The sequence below is a fragment of the Coccinella septempunctata genome, chromosome 1 (assembly GCF_907165205.1).
Source record: "Coccinella septempunctata chromosome 1, icCocSept1.1, whole genome shotgun sequence".
Lineage (NCBI taxonomy): Eukaryota > Metazoa > Arthropoda > Insecta > Coleoptera > Coccinellidae > Coccinella > Coccinella septempunctata.
The window spans coordinates 52,246,304-52,271,000 of record NC_058189.1 but is presented as its reverse complement, the minus strand read 5'-3'; the positions used below and the strand labels follow the sequence as shown (position 1 = coordinate 52,271,000).

Here is a 24,697-nt window from a genome sequence, read left to right as displayed (position 1 = left end):
GCAGTCTTAACATCGTCTTCACTAATGGGTACAAAATCGAACACACTACCTGGTGGAGAACATGAGCTTAACATTATTGACGTTATTCTTGATTCATTAACTTTAATATAAAAAAAGACAACCAACTGGAGAATGTACACCGGACGTTGGTCTTATTTTTGGTAGAGTTGCTCTAGAGGGTCCAAGGTATCTTCCCTCAGATTAATCTGACACGCTGGAGTAAATCCCGAATTTCCCTCTTGGGCTCCCCAACTATAGTTATCGCTAACACCGTAGATAACAAGTGTGTGTTTTCTTCATGTCTTCGACTCGAAGCCACCAGGGTAGCTTTGCTATTTTTCCTTTAAGGAATAGCTGACGCTCGTCAGAGAAAATCTCCTTTTAGCTTTTTGAAGAACTTGGTCGCCATCGTTTCCTCGGCTGAGGGTCGGATTAGGTCTGTACCCTCACTCATCCTCATGTCTGGCATAATCCAAAACACAGAACTGTGTCTTTTTTCCCAAAATATTCTATCCGGACTATGCGCAGGGCAGAGTCAGACGGGCGTTGTTGTGCCGCATAGAGAATATCCAGACAGTCAGTGTTATGAACGGCGATTCCCGTAGAACACGGGGAGAGCCTTCCGGGATAGCGGGATCTGCCTTCGTCGTCGCGGTCACTCCCACTTCCAGTCCGACTGTCCCTTTGTTACGCAAACAGCGCTCGGTGGAACTCCGAAGTGGATGAAGAGATTCTGGGGGGTTTAACCTTCTGACAGCATCAGGAAAATTTCCGACTTGTCCTAAACTTCCACGGAACAATGAAAAGAGTTAATCTGATCTTTTTTTCGCATTTCGATTTTGATAAAAGTGAATGAACGGTTGATATAGGAACGGTTATACATCGAATCCCCTTCATGAGATCAACAGCGATGAACGTGGTGGTGATCTTGCTAAACGTTCTTATTGTTGTTGTGGTGAGTGGCGGACCTGCTTGGAAAGAGGAGGGTAGAAGAGGTAGCGGGCTCAAAATTGGTACTGGAGGCAAGAATAACGTGTCTACTCGCGCGAATGGATTGAGGCTTGGAGGTAGCACGAGAGGTTCGAGAACAACCACGGCGGTTACACCGTCGGAAGAGGATTACGTGCCACCTCCTACCACTCCAACATCACCGAGCTCCTCGAGTCACCTTCACGTTGGGATGGTTGTGCCATATAAGTCTTTTGGTGTTAGGGAATACACGAAGGCTATTACTTCGGCGAAGTATAACTTGCAGAGGAAGCTGAAGATCTTCAAAAATCACGACATCCAAGTGCACATTGTGATGAAAGAGTTGACTCCTAGTCCAACAGGTATGTTTGTGTTTTTTTCGATTTCACCAACTTCTTACCAACTTAAAGTTAAACTTTTTATGAGAACAAAACTAAGTTGCGTATCTTCGGGGTTTATCTGAATGACACCGAAAAAATGATACTTTGAGGAAAATTAAAGTGCACATTTGGTATAAAATTTTTTGAGAAACATCCATCCGGAAGAGTTACACCCCTCCGAAGATTAACAAAGAAAATTGTTGTTTGAAAAAACTTGTAGAAATAAAAGTTACTATATGAATTGGGCTGTTCAGCCATGTTTTTTAAAAAGAAAATTTTCATTAAAAAAAAATTGGGAGGTTTACTGTTTCAACCCTTTCTGAGCATACTTCAGGGTTGAAAAAAAAATTTGTAATTTCATTGAGAAGTTATTTTTAACAAATATCTTGTCTGTAGCTTAATATACAGGGTGGGAAAAATTCGTTGTCTGCTGAGGGGAGCTCGACAACTATAGCAGCTAGAAGAAAACGGATGACACATTCTCGAGCTCTTTTTTCATGACTAATCTGAATGTGAAAACAGAATTATTTTTAGATTTCGAGTTATAAAGAAAAATTGAGATTTTGACGATTCCGAAAAGTTCTCATAACACTTTGTCTTTGAAGTTACAGATCTGAAACTTGCACCTTCTTAGGCACTTTCATACGTAGAATCTACTGACGAATGATTTTTTTCCAATTCAAAAATAACAAATTCAATAAAATTTTCGATTTAAAAAAATGAAAGTTGACCTTATGATTAGAAATGAAAAAATTTTTTGAGCTCATCAGTGGATTCTACGTAAAAAAAAGCCTGTAGAAGATACTAGTTCCAGATTTGTAACTTCAAAGACAAAAAAGTTATGATAACTTTAGGAAATTGTAAAACTCAAAAACGAAGTATCGAAGGAGGCTGCGGATTTCACCATTCTTTGTTTCTTCGAAAAAGAGTTCGGAAATGTGTCAACCGTTTTCCTCCAGCTAGCTGCTATAGTTCTCGAGATCCTCTCAGTAGACAACGAATTTTGCCACCCTGTACAGGGAAAATAAAAAAAACAATATTTTTTAATCTTCCGAAGGGTGAAATTTTTCCGGGGGTTGGTTTTTCGAAGAATTCTATACCAAATACCCACCTTAATTTTCACCACAGAAAAACCCCTTACATTTTTTCGGTGTTATTCAGATACACACTGTATAAGGAGAAGGTTTTACGAATTAACTGCAATGATGAGTATAAAAGCTCTGTAAGCTCTGGGTGTTTTTCTGGAACGCAACCTAAGTGCGATACTCATATCAATCAAGTAAGCGAAAAAAATTCTAATTATACTTACTATTTCTTTCGTAAAAAAAACCTTGCCCCTCGATGTAGTCCTTAGTGTATTGCATACTGAAGGTGGTTTATACCCACCTCTCCTATAATGTGGTGCTTTGAGTTATGCTGTGAGTAGGAAGAGAATTAGAATAGCACAACTCGTTATTATAAAATGCAGCGTTGGAAACCTTTTTCATAATGAACAGTTTTTTTATTTTGGATGACGCAGGGGGCGTATTTGGTCCATAACTTTGTTTCTATCCAAGGTATCGACTTGATTGTTTTTTAAACAATAGGCTGATAGGTCGGACAATGAGCATATCCTATAAATATTTTCATATTATATACAGGGTGAGTCTTTGACTCGTACAAATATTTCCAAAGTAGATTTTTGAGGTCAAAAGAAACACTTTTTTTCCATACAATTTTTTCCGATTCGGCCCTGATAAAAAGATAAAGCCATTTTAAGTTTTCATAATGAGCTATGCTGCTACCCCTGGAGAAACAAAATTCCTTTCAGAATAACTAGCTAAAACCATAACCGTCTCTATAGACGGCTGTGCTAAAACCGAGGCTAAAACACACTACACATCTGTGGATCTTTTAAACAGAGTTGCATTCAGCCAAAGTACACAATTTTCCGAATGTCACAGATATTTTATATTTCTGAATATCAAATTACTCGAGAACGGCGAATTTTACGAGAAAATATGAAGAATAGTTTTATTTTACGAAACATTCAAATATTAATTAGATAGCGTCCAACGTAGTTTCGAGAGTTGGGTTCTTTGAATTTTTGGTATTTTTATGGTTCCTAATGGTACTTTATGGTACTTAATGGTCCTAATGAGGAAACTGGGAGAAGTGGGTGATATCTTATGTTCAAAAAAGTCATTAAATAAATGAAAAATAAAATTCCGAAATTCATTTCATTTGATGAAACCAATTGTGAAATAGAACTTGAAATGATTTTTTTATGGTTTTTCTTTTAAACGGAGCCGATTCACAAAAAATGGTATAGGAAAAAAGTGTTTATTTTGACCTCAAGAATCAGGACGTCCGAAAATGAAATACACACATGGGTTCTGTTTTTTAAATGACAACCCTTCATTTTCGTAACACTCATGAATTTGCCATAAAATCGTCAATATAACGCACCAAAACGTTTCATAGACTTAGTTTATGGCTTATGCCGATTTATTTCGAATTAGCGTCGCGCATAGACCCACAGAAAAATTCGTAACTTCAGAACCATTCAACATACCACAACCATCGTTTTTCCAGTCGAGTTTAAGCGCATCTCTTAACATGCAGTTGAATTCGAAATCGATGTTCGGTCGCGTACTACGATTTTTTCATATGATGAATTTCAAATTACAATAACTCCACTTTTGAAATAAAACACCTAGTATTTTATTATACCCTTGCATATTGCGATATAGGGTTCGAGGGTCCACTTCATGAAATTTGTGAAATATATTGGAAAATGAGAAATAAGCTCTCGTAAGGTTCAAGAAATGTAAAATCGGAGATATCTACAAAATTATGAAGAAGAAAAGATTTTGAAATTGTGATATAAACAAGAGTAAACCACAAAAAACAAGAAGAAATTTATAATCTGATAAAAGTTAGGTTCATTCACGTTATTTTGTTATGAACTGTTAGGCAACACTGTTTTTGAAAAACTACTTTTAACAAATAAAAATAAGAAAACCCATAAAAAGTTTCAGAAAGAATGCAAGCACAACCCAAAGAATCCTACAATCAATATTTGAATATTTGGAGAGTACTGAAATTTAAGAGTGACATGCTTGAAGAAAAATCGATTTTTATCCCAATGAAATCATATTACAATAGATGATATCATTCGAAGTGATGCTTAGTGGAAACTGATTACATTATAATTAGTTTCTGTAAAGTAGCACGTTCCCTGTCAGCTCGAACAGTATTTCGAATTAATGGTGTACATGAATTTCGTTTTAAAGGGACGAACAAATATCATTATGAAGTCGAAACTATTGATCCATCCTTAACGAGACGTTAATTCAAAGCCAGACTCGCTTATTGAGTTGAGGCTGGGAGAAAACCGACACAGATCAAAGAGACAAATCTGTCCTTTCGTAATTAGAATAAAATATTTTGGGATTCTGTGGAGGGGAATCCGTATTTTACATCATTTTCGGAACAAAAGATTTTTGGGAATCTTCAAAAATAATCAATTTTATCAGTAGAACAATAATTTGAAATAAAAGGGAAAGCACTTACGTGAGTCTGGAGCTTTTTCACGCTTGTTCAATTTTACAACTTGGGCAGTTATCCATCTATACTCCATTCACTTTTATTTTAGCACTCGGTTGGCCATGGAAATTTGACACATTTCACTCTGTATTGTACGAAAATGTGGGGTTATGACGCTTGTCAAAACATTTTTGGGTTTTAAATCAACGCTATGTTGCCCGTTCTACGTAAAAGTTTCTGTTATTACGTATTTTATCACAATGTCGAATCTCTTCGGAAAATATGTGATGAACATAATTGAAGTTTATACAAACTGATTGAAGGCATTCCAAATCCAGTTATTTGCATGGAAAATACAACAGATCAGTATAATATCATAATATGCACTAGCTTGAGGAGAGTTTATGTTCGTTGTCTTATTTGGCAAAGTTTGAATACGTTACATCAGTAATAGATTTCAAAAATATTAAGCCGAAGATGAAATGCATATGTTGCAGTGGTTGGGAATGGGTATCTCCCGAAGGAATTAACAGATAATTACAAGAATGTTAAATTCTTCAACAAAAATCATCTTGCATCAATATAAGTAAAAGGAATTAAAGGAAGTTTCAAGTCAAGATGAACTTCACCTTCGAACAAAAATTTCACATGAATAATCAATTAACAGGACAACTGGCGCGTATTTATGGCTGTTCATCATTGATATAATAATACATTTACAATGTAGGTATAGGACAAGTCAAATGAAAAATAGAATAATCAATTTTCGGGAACTTATTCTACGATGACATTCATCGAAAATCCTGTAGTAAACATTTCGCATTAATTCACTCAAACATAAAATTCTCAAATGCCACCACTTTCTTGGGTCTCCCAATAGAAGGAAATTCTTTGTCATCCTCTTCATTCACAATCTTTCTGATTGTGGAAATATTCAGCTGAGATATAAGTCGTTTAGATTCATATATGAAACATTATATAAATTCCCTTACATTGAATATGTTCGCTACCGTCTGACGTATTGTGGATTTTAGAATATCAGGGTATAACTTCCTGAAACCCTGTCTCTTTATTCAATCACTTTCGGCATTTTCATAATAAAAATTGATGTTAGTTGTGGCAACGGCGTTATGACACTAACAACATTTCATGAGTGCCAACCTTACTCCGTTCTAGTTACAAAAACTTGAGAAAATTATTTCATGGCCAACCGACTGCTAAAATAAATGTGAATGGAGTATAGTTTGGAACCTACACGACAATTACGTACTAGCTTGTTCGAACAGAAACGAAAGAGAAACGAATTAAACGAAGAAAGTGAAATATGATGAAACAAACAACGAAATGTGCCGATATGGCTATGAGCAATAATAAATTTCTTTTTCATAAATGCTAATATTGATAATAAATAAGTGTATGAATGATTCCAATTCGAAAAAGATTAATCAAATAAATGAAAAACCATGCCGAAATTCATTTCATTCAATAAAACAGTTCTGTAAAACTGAGATAGAACTAAAAATAACATTTTTTTATGGTTTTTCAAAAGCCTGTATCTTTCGAACCTAGGTGATTCGGAAAAAATGGTGCAGGAAAAAAGTGTTTCTTTTGACCTCAACATTCCACTATTGAAATATTTGTACGAGTCATATATTGGTTGCCATGAATAGAAAAAGAATCTGCGATAATGAGAATAAAACTGCTACAAATCCATTGAGTAACTTTCCTCAATCGTCATGTAAATTTTATTTCAAATCTCTTTCATGCTTTTCTAACTCCCCGATACAACCTCGTATAAAGAAATCCATGTTTATTTGAAAGGTAGATCTTGGGGGTTTGCCCTGAAACGGAAAAGGGAGTGGAAAGAACATGCAGATCCTTTCAGCCAGATATCACATTCTACCATTGAATAGAAGTGAGTTCAAGTTGTCGGTTAGTGCAGTTTTGAGTAGTTTCATATTTATAACAAGAACGCTGGAACTTTTCCTTTGGTTACTTCTTAGTTAGATAATATTGTGAGTGCGGAATTCTTTTGTGATTTATTGTGTCCATAATATTATCATCGTGGAATTTTTGCCTTCCCGGCATTTTTCAGGCGATAAATTGATGAAAGTTGGTCCAAGAATTCAGTAGGTACTATTGAGCAACAATCTTCCTTGCTCTTGATATTCAAGCGACTCATTGCAGAGTCGAAAATTATGCTGGATTAGTAGTGCGAAAACCAACTGTTCATATTTTTGCTTCGTCCATTATAATGAATGATTTGAGTACATCATGAATTGATGAGCCTCAACGTCCTCACGTTGTAGAGCTGCTGGCGGAATAAAATTTTTCCCTTCAAGAAATATAATTTTTTTTTAGGTTTAGATACGTTTCCTGCTATTATTATTAGTTATTATTAAGTTGTGGTTTAATTTATGGCAAAAAATCTCAACAAATATGCAGAATATTTCAGCAGGGTTTCATGTTGTTTTTAATAAAGCCCTCACATTAGGTCTAGTTTGAAGGAATAACTAATTGAATCCTTTATATTTTGAAGAAGAAAAAAATATATTGCTCCAGCAAATGGGTAACGACTTGCGTCCTTCTACCACTATTAAATACACTTACTTTTTGTAGATATTACATTTTTTTATATATTTGTACATAGTCGTTTAGAAATGAAAAACATCAATTCAAAGCGATGGCTCCAACTGTCAGATATTTCTTTGGCTGCCAAATTAATACTAGGCACAGAACCCTCCCGAAAATTCCCGACACGGAAACTCATATCGCACTTCTTTTGGAAGCAAAACACAAAGCAATGAAAACAGCAATTAACAAGCCTGCGATGTAGGGAAATACAAGCTTACGCCTATAACCATGATTACAGGCGTTTTTTCGAAGCTATCAAAACTGTTAATGCTCCAAGCAGAAAAGCTAACTCTCCTATAAGAGATGCTCATGGAGCTATACTAACTGATGATAGAAAAATCCTCGAAAGATGGAAGGAGCTTTACTCACAGGTCTTGAATCAAAATAACGACTCGGATTTATCTATTTTAGACCGGCTCCTCGCGTATAGTTCGATGATAACGCTTGATGACGAAATCTCAATGTCGCAAATCATAAGTTCGATAAAATATATGAAAAATAATAAGTTACCTGGTCTAGACGGCATTCCAGAGGAGATATTCAAAGCCTTGGATGAAGACATTGTCAATAGTCTCCTAACACTATTCCGATCTGGGAACAGGGAGATGTGCCACAAGACTTCAGAGACGCTTTAGTTATCAACCTCTATAACAACAAAGGCGATACGTCGAATTGCAACAATTACAGAGGCATATCGTTGCTTAGTGTGGCCGGTTAAATTCTCTCGAAGATTATGGCTAATCGTCTGGATCCACTCTTAGAAAAGCTATTACCTGAATCCCAGTGCGGCTTTCGACCAAATCGAGGTACGGTGGACCTAATTTTTACACTGCGACAGCTACAAGAGAAGGCCCGTGAACAACAATCAAGGATTTATACAACCTTCATCGATTTAAGTAAGGCATTCGACTCGGTGAATCGGACAGCGCTATGGAAAATTATGGCACGTCTTGGAGTTCCCAAAAAATTCTTAGCAGTGTGTAAAAGCCTTCATACCAACAACACCGCTAGAATACAGCATAATGGCTCTACAACCGACCATTTCTCAACCAACTCTGGAATAAAACAAGGCTGCGTATTAGCGCCTTTACTGTTCAATATTTTCGCCATAGCTGTATCGATAATTGCTGACATGAGTATGCTGAGGTGTTGGGATAAGATTCAGATTTGATGGAGGCCTGTTTAACCTGAAGCGCCTCAGAGCAAAAACCCGTACCAAGTTTATCACGGAACATCAATATGCAGACAACTGTTCACTCATCGCTAGCAGCTCAGAGGATCTACAGATAATGATGGACACCTATAAACATATATACGAAGCTTTAGGCCTTAGACTCAATATCGACAAGAACAAAATCCTGGTAAGTCCGCCAGAAAGCCTTCAAACAGATATCAGCCTGGATAATGAAACTCTAGAACAGGTCGAGCAGTTCAAATACTTGGGAAGTTTCATAAATACTAGGACTAATCTAGACACGGAAATACAAAACCGTATCAATTCGGCATCACGGTCATTCTGGAAGCTAAAGGACAGAGTGTTTCAAAATCACGACCTCAATCTGAAGACCAAGACAGCTGTTTACAAAGCAGTGGTCCTCCCAACGCTTCTTTACGGAAGCGAAAGCTGGACACCCTACAGGCGACATATTGAACAGCTTGAACAGACGCAACAACGTCATCTAAGACAGATAATGCACATCAGATGGTTCCACAAAGTTTCGAATGCAGAAGTCTTGCAACGCGCGAGTTGTACAACAATTGAGACTCAAGTAATGAGGGCCCGACTCAGATGGAGCGGCCACATTCTGAGGATGCAAGACACAAGACTCCCCAAAATATCTCTATATGGCGAATTTACTGAGGGAGCCCGGAAACCAGGAGGCCAGTATAAGCGGTTTAAGGATACACTACATCAATCCCTAAAATTAGTTAATGCCAATCATAACTGGGAACAACTAGCGTTAGACAGGTCATAGTGGAGGTCTTTGGTACACAGTTGTAATGGATAATCGAGAAGGATACAGCGGCGGCCAGATCTGGTTGGTGACTATCCATGCCTTGAGTGTGGAAGGATCTGCAAGTCACGGTTGGGTCTCTTTAGTCATAGGAGGGCACACAGTCGCAACTAGCCCTAAGAAATTACAAGTCTGTTCGCAATTTTTTTTTCTTTTTTTTGTAGATTTATTCCCGGTAACGGGATACAGCAATGAATGAATGAATGAATGAATGAATTCCTTCTGTATTGTATCAGCAATATCTTCGTTTTTACATAGTTACATAAAATACATTGGACAAATTGTTGATCGGATATTTTACTTCTGAGCCAGTTATATTGATTTTCGAGAAAATGGAAACGAATAATCGCTATCTCCATACGTGTGGATGACCAAAAAAAAAAAATTAGAAAATAATCCTTTGAAATGACCGAATTCGGTTGCACTCTACCCGTTTTCAAGATAAATGATCAGGTCACAAAGAGGACGCAGGAAATTCTCGATTTCCATGCTAATTGGAAATGGGCGGCATGATGAGAGAATGAAACGAACCTCTCATTTCCATTTACATGGTGATGTATTGCGGAAGGTCCGGAAGGCGAACTAAAAAGGAGTCTGAGCGGAGCTGAACTCCGAGCCACTTTGAATACAAGTTCTACCTCGGGGTGTTCTCACATTAATTCATGGGAAAATGTGGTAGTTTTGAGAATTTTCAGGAGGAAACATTCTGCAAGTTCTCAGATTATAAGTAGTTAGGAATTTTGAGCGCTCGGAAAAGGGTTTCACTTCAAATAAGGCGATTCCTGAATAGTCTTTTTTAACAGCAATGAAGACAGATATCAGATAAAGTTTATATTTATTCTTAGATTACGGTCTTATCCTTCTACTCTAGTATCTGCTATATGAAAATAATTGCCAGCCTTACAATACGGTTCGAATATATTATAAAATTATAGTTTTTGTATAAAATGAGCTGAAGTCCACCGGTAAGACTCGTATGAGCTGCCCGAATAGTCCCTAGGACCACTTTCGTCCTTGACCTTTACCATATTAACTCGGTTATTTTCGAAAGAAAACGATCGAAGGATTTTCTAGACCAAAATACACACCAAACAGTTACTTTCTCATGATTATGTACAATGAGGACTCGTTGTTCTATCTTGTGTTTCATGTCTACTAACTTTAATACAGGGTTATTCTTTCTAACCTTCCAAAATTATACGGAGAACAACAAAAGATATTTTCATGAAATTTATTTTGAGTGTATTATCCAAAATATTTTCGAAAATACCACTTGTATCAACTTCATAACACTTTCCTAAGGTGAGTAACGCATTAAGCAAAGATTATAGAGTAAAAAGATAGGAAACGCCCTCATATCGCTAGTAGTAAAAACCGACTACATTTTGGCCAGTGAAAACACATTTGATAATGAGATGGTGCTGAAAACGTAATATCAATACAGAAAAACTGTTTAATAACAGTTTTCTGTTTTATAATTGAGGGGCGCGAAATTCGAATTCTATTCCTTGATTTGAATTGCAATATTGACCTTGTTGAAACCAGAAAACAAACATCCTGAGCGACAAAACAAAAGGATGGTTTTGTTTTGTGACCAGCATGTCTGAACATTGTTTGGAATCGATTGGTATCAATGAAATACGCTGTGTAGATGTGATAAATTTTTATTTGTAATCTATAAAAAATTTACTAAAATTTGAAATTATGGACAACGAACAGAGCTTTGACTAGGATACAAGAGTACATGATTATCTGCGTCAAAGGTGTTTTTTCTGTGAAAACTTTTTGAATTAAACTGAGTTAAATTTGTACAATTTATATCAGAAATTGATATGAACCAATATTCAATTTACCGTCATAGGATACACATTTCCGTTACTTACATATTATTTACAAAATTTTCAGAACCACAATTTGAAAAAACCTTACAGAGGTATACAAGACCTGTATTCAAGCCCGTCAGTATAATTTCTTCATGCTTTATTATGATTTCTTCATGGTATGATCTCTTTATGACACAATATGCAAATTGATTGACGAATGAACAAAACACTCACAGGAGGTTTCATAAAACTTTGACTTTCCAAACAACAATTTAACAGTCACCCGATTCCGAAATCGAAATCAATAAAACTTTTGCATTTCTGCATATATTGAAGGCAATTGAGAATCTTTGAATGGACCTATAAAAGTCATAATTTCCACTAAATGAGCCCTTCATGTAAGGGATGCTTCCTGCATACAACAATTTACGTGGATGAACAGTTCTTAATCGACTTGCAGTAAAATGTTCATTGCACATGGTGTAGTCAGTAGTGTTTGCAGGCCTTTATGCCCTGAAAATTTTATCCACTTCGTAGCACTGAAAATAAAAATCAATGAATGACCGAGTCACATGTTACCAGTTTTAATACTTACATTCCCATTTTCCTTAGTAAAATTAGTTTTATTTGATCCACAGTTCTTCACCATACAATAATTTTCGAACGATATTCTGAGGTTTTCGCCAAGAAATTAGACAAAAATTTCAATAATCAGCAACTAGAACGGGCTTGAAAAACAAAAGGCGATATGAGGTTGTCTATGGATACGCGAATCAAAACATTCTAAACCTGTTTGATCAAAATGGCCATATGACTCTAACATCTCGCAAAATTTCATATGTCCCTCGAATTAAAATTTTAACCAGTCATAGGGCCTTAAAAACACATTTGAAACGCAGATGGCGCTCACATCACTTTAGTCGCTTCGTTTCCTATCTTTCTACTCTATAATCTTTGATGTTAGCTATCAATCTGTCATGATATATAATCGATGTATCCTTGTGATTGCCCAAATGACACGCAATTAAATTCTCGTGCTCTTGAAACCAACTGTCATTAACACAAGAATATAGCTCTGTACATGTGTACACATTCCATATTTTTTATGATAATGTGGATTGAGCCAAAATTGCATGATTAGAAAATTAAATTAATTTCCATTGTTTTTGGCAGAGCAGTGTACTAGGCTGATATGAAATCCTGGCGAATTATTCCAGAATAGTCCCTCGGTAATGAAATTGCGCCATTGCTGTGTTCCATTCAAAATACAGAGCGTTCAGATGGAAGCAATCAGAGATCTCATCGAAATGTGTCATGAGCTGGAAATTTCCATCTCCCACTTTATACTCTAATTATTGTCTGCAGATTAATTCTGTACTTCATAATACTAGACGTAATAACCTAACCACATATATGATATTGAACAAAATAACTATTCGAAAACGTCGCCTACTCAAGCTGTAACAGTAATAACGAAACACTTGTTTGTTTTTCCGTTCAATTTTCTACGCTCGCGTCAAACTGGTATCGGGCTTTTCAAACTGAAAATCGCAATATTCCACTTCGTAGTTAATTTCCTGGAGCTTTCGGTTCTATTTTTATCATGTTACCACGTGATAGCTTCTGCAGGTAATGCAAACATTAATGACAGCCCCTTTCATGAGAAGCAAGCGAGAAAATGTTTTGCAGGTAACCACCAGATATTGTTTTTACATGAGAAGAGTTTTTTCCATCTGGAACATTCTTTTTTTTATGCACATACGGCAATACAATGAAATTCATATACTATCACATTATTTCACAAGGAATAAAAGAGGTGGCACTGTGAATCTAGGAAGCTTCAGGTTGTTAAAGTTAGAGTTCATTCCAGGTTTTCTCTTATACTACGAGGATGTATTGATATCTAGTTAGCCTAGACTAGTTCCATGCATAAAAATATTGCGTTACCATAGTAACGAGCAATAACTCATTAGAAGTGTCAGTGTGAAGTTTGGGGTCAAAAAAGTAAACCAGAGTTATGCAATAAATTAAAAGAAATTGTGAAAATCGAAAAGTATCGAGCCATCATCAAGTACCTGTATTTAAAAGGGTTAAGAGGTAAGCAGATTTACGAAGATATGCTTCATACCCTTGGTGATTAATGTCCTTCGTATGTGACCATAAAAAATTGAACTGGAAGCTGTAAATTTTCCATTCAAGACGATGACCGATCGGGAAGGCCAGTTTCTGTGTCAGTCCCCGAAAATATCGATGCAGTTCATGACATGATTTTATCAGACCGTCGATTTGGGCTAAAACGGATATCTGAAGCAGTGAATATTTCATACGGACGCGTTCATCATATAGTTCACGTCAATTTGAACATGAGAAAAATTGCTGCAAAATGGATCCCCCAATGGTTGAATGTTGATAAAAAGCGTGCAAGGGTAGAAGCATCGCCTTCGATCTGTGCTCGATTTGAAAACGATGTAGACTTCTTAAACCGAATTGTTACAATGGATGAGACTTGGGTACATTTCTACGATCCAGAAGCAAAGCAGCAATCGATGGAATGGCGACACTCTGGTTCTCCAAGACCCAAGAAGTTTCGTGTTCAAAAATCTGCTGCTAAAGTTCTTGATGCTGTTTTTTGGGATTGCCATCGAGTAATCATGATTGATTTTTTGGATAAGAGTAGAACAATGACCAGAGATTACTATTCGACATTACTGACCAATCTACGGGAAAAAATTTAAGGGAAAAGACGCGGAAAGCTATCCAAAGGTGTTTTTTTTTGCAGGACAACGTCCCTGCTCATAAATCTCATGTCCCCATGCAAAAAATTCGTGATTTAGGGTTTGAATTACTAGAACTCCCCCTTATTCGCCAGATTTGTCTCCATTCGACTATCATCTCTTTCCTTAACTGAAAAAAAGTTTGAAAGGTCGTAAATTTTATTCCAACGAGGAGGTAATAAAAGCTGTGGAGGTCTGGTTTGCACAGCAATAAGAAACATTTTTTTTTGAAAAAAAACGTCTAGAGACGTTGCAGGTTCGCTGTAATAAATGTATCCAATTAAGAGGAGAATATGTTGAGTAATAAAATATTTTGACATTGAAATTTTGTTTGGTTCTATAGTAGGCTACGAATTTTTCAATAAATCCTCGTATGTACACTTCACAATAGATTCAACTGAAATTTGGCATAAATATTATAAGTGTTCGTTAAAAAAAAATTTCTCGAAATCGGTAGCAGATACGGCAAAACTACTAGAGACCATAAAGTTTAGTACATCAATAAAGCTTCTTTCAAGATTTTTTCAAATTAACAGTGGCTCACCAAACTAAAAATTTTTGGAGGAAAACAGGGTTCCAGAAAAAATATCACCTTGTAGATTTGCTATCGAAATTGGCTTGTCACATGGTGTAAACTATCAATTGTAATATCTATGCCAAATTTCAGTTGAATGTCTTGTGAATTGTAGATCCTATGAGAAAAAAAATCTTGAAAAAAAATTCATACTGTATCTCGAAAACGAAACGTTCGCGATCATATTTCTTCAAATTACTCAAGTAACCTCCCCTCCGTGTGTACCTCCAATTTAGGAACACCCCTGATGTATACTACTGGACCTGCGATAGAACCTCGGTGGTGCTAGAGAGACTAGGTGTGTTTAGGCATTTAGATCCGATATCCGCTTGTCGTTATCCTGCAGTATACGTGAGAAGTGGAGTGAAAAACATCAATCGTCTATTTCGGAAGGGGTATATTTCGCAATCTATAAAGCTTCATGGGTTTATAAGAGTATCTGCATTACGTTATCTATATTGTGAGCTGCTCGGAAATTGGAAGATATATCCTATATATTCGAAAAATATGAGGAGTAGGTGGAAATATAAAGAATGCCTTGGGAAGGAGATGCATGTATGCTTCAACGTTCAAAATAACCAGCACATTTTTTTGTTCTCAGTTTTTGTACTTGTTAGTGGAAGTTCTGCAAATATTACACAAAAACTTATTACCTACATTTCTTATTTTTTCAGTTTCCAATCAATCAAAAAATTATCATAACAGAGTTAAAATAATTCTGAAACATCCAAGCTATTCGATTTTTTTGAAGTGAAAAAACTGTACACTATGTACAGGGTGGGCAAATTTCGATGTTTTAGCACTACAGTTTTTAAACCAGAGGAGATACACAAAATCTGATACCCCATTCTCGTCCTCTTTTTCTGAGAAACTAACAATAGTAGTAGTCATTTTTGGCCACTTTCTTTAGTTTTCGAGTTATAAGCAAAAATTGGAAAAATGGCGATATCGAAATAAATTTATATCTCCGCTAATACTGATGATAGAGCTCTGAAATTGAAACATTATACAGGCACTTTTTTACGTAGAATCCAGTGGCGTGCTCGACTTTTTAGCAGGATTTTTAATTACGAAGCTATGACCCAAAGTTATGTTTTTTTTAAATGGGAACATTAGATTTCTGTGCAATTGTTTGAAAGCTTAATTTTTACTGATTTCAAAAATATATAACATCATATGGTTTGTAACAATATAAATAATAGAAAATGGTCAAAAACACTTTTTTCCAGTATTTCTATGGTTTCAACTTTTGACGAGCACAGAAAAATAGAATTTCCTATATCAAAAGCAGTCTCCTTCCGGCAATGTCATTCTTTCTATGCTTTTTACCAATTGTCACAAAATTTGAATCAAGATATATTTCATGAATTTTCATAATAATGAAAGGACTTATAGAAGGAGGCACTGGTAATCATACGATGCTATATTTTTCTATGCTCATCAAAAGTTGAAACCATAGAAATATTGAGAAAAAAGGTTTTTGACCATTTTCTATAATTTATATTGATACAAACCATATGATGTTATATATCTTTGAAATCAATAAAAATTGAGCTTTCAAAAAATTGCACAGAAAACTAGTGTTCCCATTTAAAAAAACATAACTTTGGGTCATAACTTTGTAATTAAAGATCCTGCAAAAAAGGCGAGCACGCCACTGGATTCTACGTGAAAAAGTGCCTGTATAATGTTTCAATTTCAGAGCTCTATCGTCAGTATTAGCGGAGATATAAATTTATTTCGATATCGCCATTTTTCCAATTTTTGCTTATAACTCGAAAACAAAAGAAAGTGGCAAAAAATGACTACTACTATTGTTAGTTTCTCAGAAAAAGAGAACGAGAATGGGGTATCAGATTTTGTGTATCTCCTCTGGTTCAAAAACTGTAGTGCTAAAACATCGAAATTTGCCCACCCTGTACAGTAACAAGAATTTCGAAATTTTATTTCTACATGAAAACTAAGTAAAAATTATTAGGACCTATCTACTCAACAAATTTCGTCTGACATTCCAGTCTTGTTCTTCGCAAATTTATTTAGTGACAGTTATAAAATACACCTGTTTGCTTGTGAGTTACTTTATTAGTACCTACCTAGCGCATTCGCCAATTTGTGATCAATATGTTCTGTCTTATATAAAGACGGTATTTAACAAACTTTTTCAATAAGAAAATGCAAGACCACATTACTTTGGCTTATTTTGAAGATCACGGCGATTTGTTGCCTTGGCTTTCTAGATCTCCCGATCTTTCACCCATAAAACACGTCTGGGACATTCTGAGAAAAAGATTACTACATGTACTCTATTCTCAACAGACTCTAGTGGCACTTCGACATGAGATACAAGTTGCCTCCGATGACATACCTTAAGTTGAGGTAGGCCATCCTATTAGGAGTAAGCCCCGACGTGTTTTTGAGTGCATAAGACATGGTGGAGGTCCAACACTTTTTCCCTATCGTTGAATTTCTCTCAAATTTCAATCCGTTACTTACCTAACCCTAAGATACATAAGCTACATAAAAAACTGTTGTAATAAATTCGTTAATGGGGGGGTTTTTTTCTATGTCACTTAGTAGATATATATGAATTACTCGATGAAAAGTCATGTTCTTTTGTTACCGTTAAGCGCTGGAACAAAAACAGCAGTAGAATAAAAAATATTGATCTTACAGTCGAAACACGACCTAAAAAAACCGATATGTAATAGGACTCTCAGAAACATTAAAAATTTTTACCAGATCAACATGAAAGAAATTGCCACTATTTGACATTTGACAGTAGCTCTGAGAGGGCTGTGTCAGATGTAGATCTACACCAGATCGGTTGCACCTCGTGTCGTCTTATTTGCATCGTGGGTGCAAAATTTTAATTGTCTACATCATGGAAATGAACTCGCATCCTTTATGAAAAGCGATGAAAGAGTTTTACAGTACTCCTCTTTATTTAATTGGACCCATACGAGAACATAAGTGTGCCACGAGATAGCATATCAAATATTTCAATAGCTACATTCGAATATTCACGTCCATAATGTGAAAAATATGAGAAATTCATCTCATACTTTCAGCCACTTTCCAGTAGAATTTAACGAGTTTTCTATCGAATATTGCGTTAGGAAGTTGTTTAATTCAATTACATGCTTTTCACGACCCCGTCAACGACAAAGACTCTCGAGTGAAGTTCTTCTCTTTATATTATAAGGTCTATTTTGATCATTTTCAAGAGAATTCAGGAGAAGAAATTGAACATTATCATATTATTTCGAATTTTTTAGAATGAAATTCGAATAGCGTAACTGTGTACTCTTTTATAATGTGAAGGTGTTGTTACCTGGCAATCCTATTCATTCTTTGCCAAAAGAATCACAATTCCAAATACTGTGTTTTGCCAAATCTCCCAAATGTTTAGCCGTTAATCATTAGGAAAGAGAAAACTGCAAGTATCGATTCTGATTTAAAACGACAGAGATAAAAATACCGAGGGATCATTACTCATTGTACCCCTAGTCTCTCAACCGGCTTTATTTATTCAGAATACTAGAGGAATGAATATCTTGTACATCATTACTAAGACACGAAAACGCTTAATAATGTGACAACCAAACAAACCGACCACCGCGATGTGTCTCTTGCCTGAAATTACAGTATGATGGATAGGAACAGTGATGAATCTTTGCGAAAGCATTCCATCATATTCACTTCCCTCCATAGAAGAAAACAGACACTTTACTCACAGTGCATTCATAATTTTTGAAAAAGGGACGTTTCTTTTCGAGAGTCGGAAAAAAATTATTACTTTTCGATATAGTTATCTTTCTTTTGAGTCTACAAAAGGATTATTTTGAAATCATTGGGCAATTAGCTATAACACAGACAAAATTTGACACATTGATTTTTATTACTGGAATTTATTTTTGAATTGTTTTGAAATTGAAAATATCCGAAATTAAGAGCAAGAGGCTTACGTACCTGTCCCTTTGAACCAACCTGTATGAAAACAAATAATGTCAATTGATTTCGATTAAGATTGGGGAAGTTTAGCAAGGATCAATGAACTCACACTGAATGGTTTAAAATGAATTGAATTGAAATTTTCTCTGTTCTTCCCTGTTTTAGAGGTCTACTCTACTTTACTTTGCTCTCCTCTGTTCTGCCATGTTCTGCTTCGCTTTACTCTTCTCTGCGCTGCTTTACTCTACTACACTCTACTCTATCTACTCTACTCTCCTTTGCTCTGCCCTACTATGCTCAACTCCACTTGAACTATATTTTACTTTACTTCTTTTGTAGACTAAACTCTTCCTGTTTCCAACAGTCAAAGTACCCTGAAAATCGGTTGGGCCAATCTGCGGATTACCTGGGACAAACAAACAAAACCAACAAGACCAAACAAATTTGAAAGAGAGATACAAATTTCATTTGTCTTTGAAGTTACTGATCTGAAATTTGAACCTTCTTAGGCACTCTCATACGTAAAATCTACCGAGAAAAGATTTTTTTCCAATTCAAAAATAACAAATTCGATAAAAGTTTGCATTTAAAGAAATGAAAGTTAATGATTCGAAATGAAAAAATATTTTGAGCTCATCAGTGGATTCTACGTAAAAAAGTGCCTGTAGAAGGTTCGAGGTTCAGATTTGTAACTTCAAAGACAAAAAAGTTATGAGAAGTTGTCAAACTCAAAGACCACCATTCTTTGTTTCTCCGAAAATGAGCTAGGAAATGTGTCATCCGTTTTCTTCTAGCTGCTATAGTTCTCGAGATCCTCTCAGTAGAAACAATAGAGAGGAACAGCTGTCACTATGAGTATGAAACACGAAATCATGATCATTTCAATATCCCATATCACAGAGTGAAGGCTGCTCAGCAGAACATAAATCACTCGGCTATTAAATTGTTCAATAAGTTACCTTCCAGGCTAAAAACATTGGAGAGGGGACAGATGAAGAGAAAACTCAGAGAGATTTTAGTGGAAAGGGCCTACTATGGTACGCAGGAATTCCTCGATGACGTCCTGGTCTGAGAGATCCATTCGATGAATATGTGTATATTTATATGTATATATATTTGGTTATTTTGAAAGTGTGTTCGTATATTGTTATGTTAATTTGTCGTATACATATATTTTGTTGACTCCCCATGTAAGTTTGATGGGTCATAAGCATAACTACAATTGTTTTATGTAGATAAGTGGTTAACAAAAAGTGATATTTGGAAAATTTGCAATTGTATGAGGTCTACATTGCAACATTTTCTGATAAAATACACTTCAACCTAGAACATCCGCCATTTTGCAACCAGAGTTGCCCACTGAAGATGGTTCGCCATCAATCGGGATTATTTATACGAAGACAAGTGCAACATATGAACCCTAAGAAACTATAAAAAATAAATATTTGATGGAAATAAATTTCTCAGAACATTCCCAATGAAATAGTCGAAAAAAACTGCAACATCGTTGATGTATTCACTCGTTGAACGTTTTTTCAAGTTTGACCGAACTCTGGATGTTGCAATTTCTATGTGATTGGGTATACAAAGTGTCCCAAACGAAGCTGACTATTTGTCATTTCATTTCAAGATGACCTGATTCACTTCGAATTTAAAACTTCGAGTGTCATAAATAGACTCCTTATTTTCACATTGCCAACACTGCTTGACTCCAAGAATAAAACACTTTAAAATAACGATTTCAGTGTCATCTGACGAAAATTTCCTCAGATACAGTAAATGCTTGACGCGTATAATACATCTACCAAGTTTTTTCTATAAGGGCTCTTGGAATGAAGCTCTTAACTATTATATTAAACGATATACAAACACCTGTACCAGTGGAATTTTTTCATAAAGACTTCCTAGTTACCTCGATTAACAACCTGTTGCACAACGTAATATTCTCTGTCAGAGACGATGTGGAAAATGTTGAGGAGGAATTCAATTTCCACAGGACCATATTCATGGTTACTGTCACTGTTGAAAATTTCCGTGCATTCCGGCCATATTTCAGTAGACGGTTCAAAGGACAGTGAGCTCTTTGAGTCCTGCTTATTATTTTGTCCTTACAGTTATTGCATGCCACACCTTACTCCGGTGAGATGAATAGTGATGTTGTAAAGGGTGTCACAATCCTATGGGGAAGTTTAGTTGTTCACAAAGTTTTGTATGCTGGATATTGAGTTTAGTTTCCTCTGTGTCTGTTGTATGGGCAATAAATAAACCGATCTGCCTGCTACTCCTTCCCTCTTCAATTTATATTTTCACTTGCCCATATTCGTTATCATGAATTCTACTAGATATCAAAATATTAAAAATGAATTCAATACAAAATCAAAGATCAATGCAACGTGAAACTATCAATCAATCTCAATTCGCAGTTTTCATCTCTCAAAATCAATTTCCTAATTAATCATAACAACCGATTAATTAACAAGTGAAACTTAGATGAAAAAGACGCCACCTAGACAACGATGAACCTTTGGGTGCAATTCATCTATGAATTCACTATTCATCCAGGAATTCATCCCCATATCATTGATTAAAATGGAGAATTAGCAGGATGTGCAACAGATCAGAGTCTAATTGGTTTGCGGAGAATTAACATTTTGCTTTGTGCCCCTTCCATCTTTGAGTGTAAGGTTGGCAATAATCTAGATTAACAATGATCCCACAACTTTAGCCTGACCATACCCAAAGCCATATACCACATAATCTGTGCCTATACTATAAATATTGGACAAAAAGGGTACTTAAGCCTTATTGATTTTGTTTTGTGTGAATGAAAGTAAATTTTTCCCATCATAAATACTATTTTGAGCAGTTTATGGCTAATTAACTCACTCTACATTATTCGCATTTATTTTTCGAAGAAAATAAGTAATTACCGTGTTTTGACAAGCGTCATAACCGCACATTTTCGTATTATACAGAGTGGAATGTGTCAAATTTCCATGGCCAACCAAGTGCTAAAATAAAATTTAATGGAGTATAATAATCGAATTCTACCATGAAATTATTGAATAACAAATTGAATTATTTTGATGGAATGAGTTGAAAATGGTCCAATTCATTTTTTATAGGAACGTGGACGTTATCATTCTATCCAAATGAGTGTCATTTTCGAATTTTCAGCTAAAAATTGGCTTACACTATAGGGTTGGACTCGTTTGGGTTCTTGTAATTTTTCAACCCTATCGGAAATCGACAATAATAAGTAGGTAATACTTGCTTGTATTTATATTATTCGATAGAACACAGTTTGCGAATTGCTTCATTTAAAGATAACCAACTTTATATAAATAATTCATTCTTTACACAGCTAGTACATAGTAGAAGAATTTATTTTAGGGGTTAGAAAAAACCCAATCTGAACTTAATTTTCCGCATCACATCACGTCATTTGTAGTCGCATGTTCTTGCGGTCCCTGTACGTTGGCCTGAAAGATAACGTTGTAAGAATGAAATATGTGGTGAAGGATTAGCTGGCAGCGTGCCAGTTCTAACAAAAAGAAATTTTCACCAACTTTCGCTTTCCCTACAAAAGGGAAGATACGAGCTGCGTCCAGGGTCGAATTTGTATTTTCTGGAGGCATACACAACAACTGTTCAAGACTTTAACTGATACCATATTGATCAAAAGATACCTGTCAACTTTCGGAGAATATTGCAATTTTTTATAAACACTTTTGGGTTTTCTCCCCCAACTGAAACACAACGAATAAAATATGGATAAACGTGAAGTTAGGAGCTTTTGCGAGCTTATTCGAATTAATTACCAAGGCAGTCACCCATTCATGTAGTAAACTCGACAGACGCTGTATGATTTCATGAAAAGAGTTACAACATTGCCAAAAATACAAATTCCATGCAAGTGGAAACTATATATGTAGTACTTGTAGTAGTTTCCACTTGCTCTTGCAGAGCTTTATCGCCATCTGGCGATTAGTTTTTATGGCAAAAATAATAGGCAAATACTGATTAGTTAGACTTATATTTTCTTTCCAAGTTTATCCTCACGCAGGTATTTATTGCTTAGCTTTCTCCTTGAAATTTTGATGTCATCTTTCTGAATTATGGATTTGTATATAACGCATACTTATATAGGGAGTTTCACAATAATTCACAGTTGTCCGGAAAATCGGACTTGCAAAATGATCAGCTTACAGAGGTGTGCATTCTTCATCTAGGTCTAGCTAGATTGTGAACAGCTTGGGACTGAGTTTTTTCAGCATATAGTTACTCTGATACAGAAGTAAATCTTGTTAAATCCTGACATATCTACTATTCTCCATTCACTTTCATAAAAGCACTCGGTTGGCCATGGAAATTTGATACATTCCACATAGTACGAAAATGTGAGGTAATGACGCTTGTCAAAACATTTTTGGACTTTGAATAAGCGCTGTGTTGTCCGTTCCTAGTGAAAGTCTCAGTAATTACGTATTTTATCACAATGTGAACTTACTGAGGAAAATATGAAGTCGTACATAATCGACGTTTATACAAACCGATTGAAGGGATTCTTAATCTAGTTATTTGCATGGAAAGAACAAGAGGCCAGTTTTAAATATATTAATTTTTGCTATGGAAGAAAATTGAACCATTGACACATACATATGCAGTTGCTTGAATAGAGTTAATGTTGTTATCTTCTTTGGCTGAAGGTTGAAGACCTCACATCATTTGTAGAGTTCAAAAAAATCAACCTAAAAATGAAATGCATCATATGCAGTGGTAGAGGCAATGGGTATCTCCCAAAGGTTGGACAATTACAAGAATGTTCTTAAACAAAAATCATCTTGCATTGATGGAAATCAAAATAATTGAAGGGAGTTCTACAGCAAGAGGAACTTCGCCTTCAAACAAATATTTACACATAAATTAACAGTGGGGAATTCTCCTCAATTTGGGTTATCACTGCATATGCAAGTTTAAACTGAATAATCATGAGTTTCATTCATGATTTTTTTAAATTCACCGCGGAAACTATTCAAAATCATCCTTCAAATATGGGGTTTTAAAATTTAAATCTCTTTGTGCGGAGTTTACGATTTGGCAACAGCGCATACAAGACAATGAAAAGAAAAATGTCCGATCAGCTTGTTTATAAAATAACAGCTGTTGATCTGCAGGCGCGTACTTACCGGCGAGCTTCAACTGCAACCGACCATAAAAATCCCATAAAATTTTACGACCTTCCTCGTTCGTCGCAGACTTCATAGACAGCCATCTTTGTCTATCTCATCAAGATAACGTATTTGTTGTCCTTTATTATCAAGGCATATTTCAGTCGATGTTGCCAACTTGTGCAATCCACATGAAACGCTTTAAACTTTAAATACCCATTTTTATTTTTCATTTTTAAGTGCTTAAAATAATTTTTTTTGGGAAACGGTTGAAATGGTTATTTCAAAATTTGACGTTTCAAAGATATTTCATAAAAAATACATCATTTTCGTCAGAAGGAGTATTCCCTATTGACAGGACAACTGGCTCATATTTATGGCTGTTTATTTTTAATTCTTTGTTATAATTATAATAATGATATATTTCTTTTAGACATTCACAATGTATAAGACAAGTTGAATGAAAATAGGAAAATCAATTTTCTGGAATTTTTTCTATGATAACATTAGTCGAAAATTCTCAACACTGTAATAACTTTTTGCGTTCGTTCACCCTAAAATAATGTCAAAAAATGCCACCACATTTTTGGGTCTGCCAATAGAAGGACATTCTTTGTAATTCTCTTCATTTACAATCTTTCTGATTGTGGAAACATTCAGCTGAAATATAAGACGATTAGATTAAGATGAAACATAATATGAATTTATTTATATTGATGATAGAATATGCTCGAAACCGCCTGATATATTGTATATTTTAAAATATCAGGGTTACCTCAGCTGTCCTCAATTCTGAATAGCACTTCCTGATAATCTGTTTTATCTCTATTTCAATTACTTTCGGCATTTATGTAATAATAATTCACAGGCCAACACAC

General features: G+C 35.4%; 1 protein-coding gene across 1 annotated transcript in view; it reads left to right on the top strand.

The window, feature by feature from the left end:
* The first annotated feature begins 902 nt into the window (after positions 1 to 902).
* Positions 903 to 24,697, top strand: part of LOC123311818 (glutamate receptor ionotropic, NMDA 2B) — a 316,415-nt gene continuing 292,620 nt past the window's right edge. Inside the window, exon 1 of the mRNA XM_044895928.1 lies at positions 903 to 1,331. Coding sequence (XP_044751863.1) covers positions 911 to 1,331 — 421 coding nt within the window. The 5' untranslated portion in view covers positions 903 to 910. The remainder of the gene's footprint in view (positions 1,332 to 24,697) is intronic.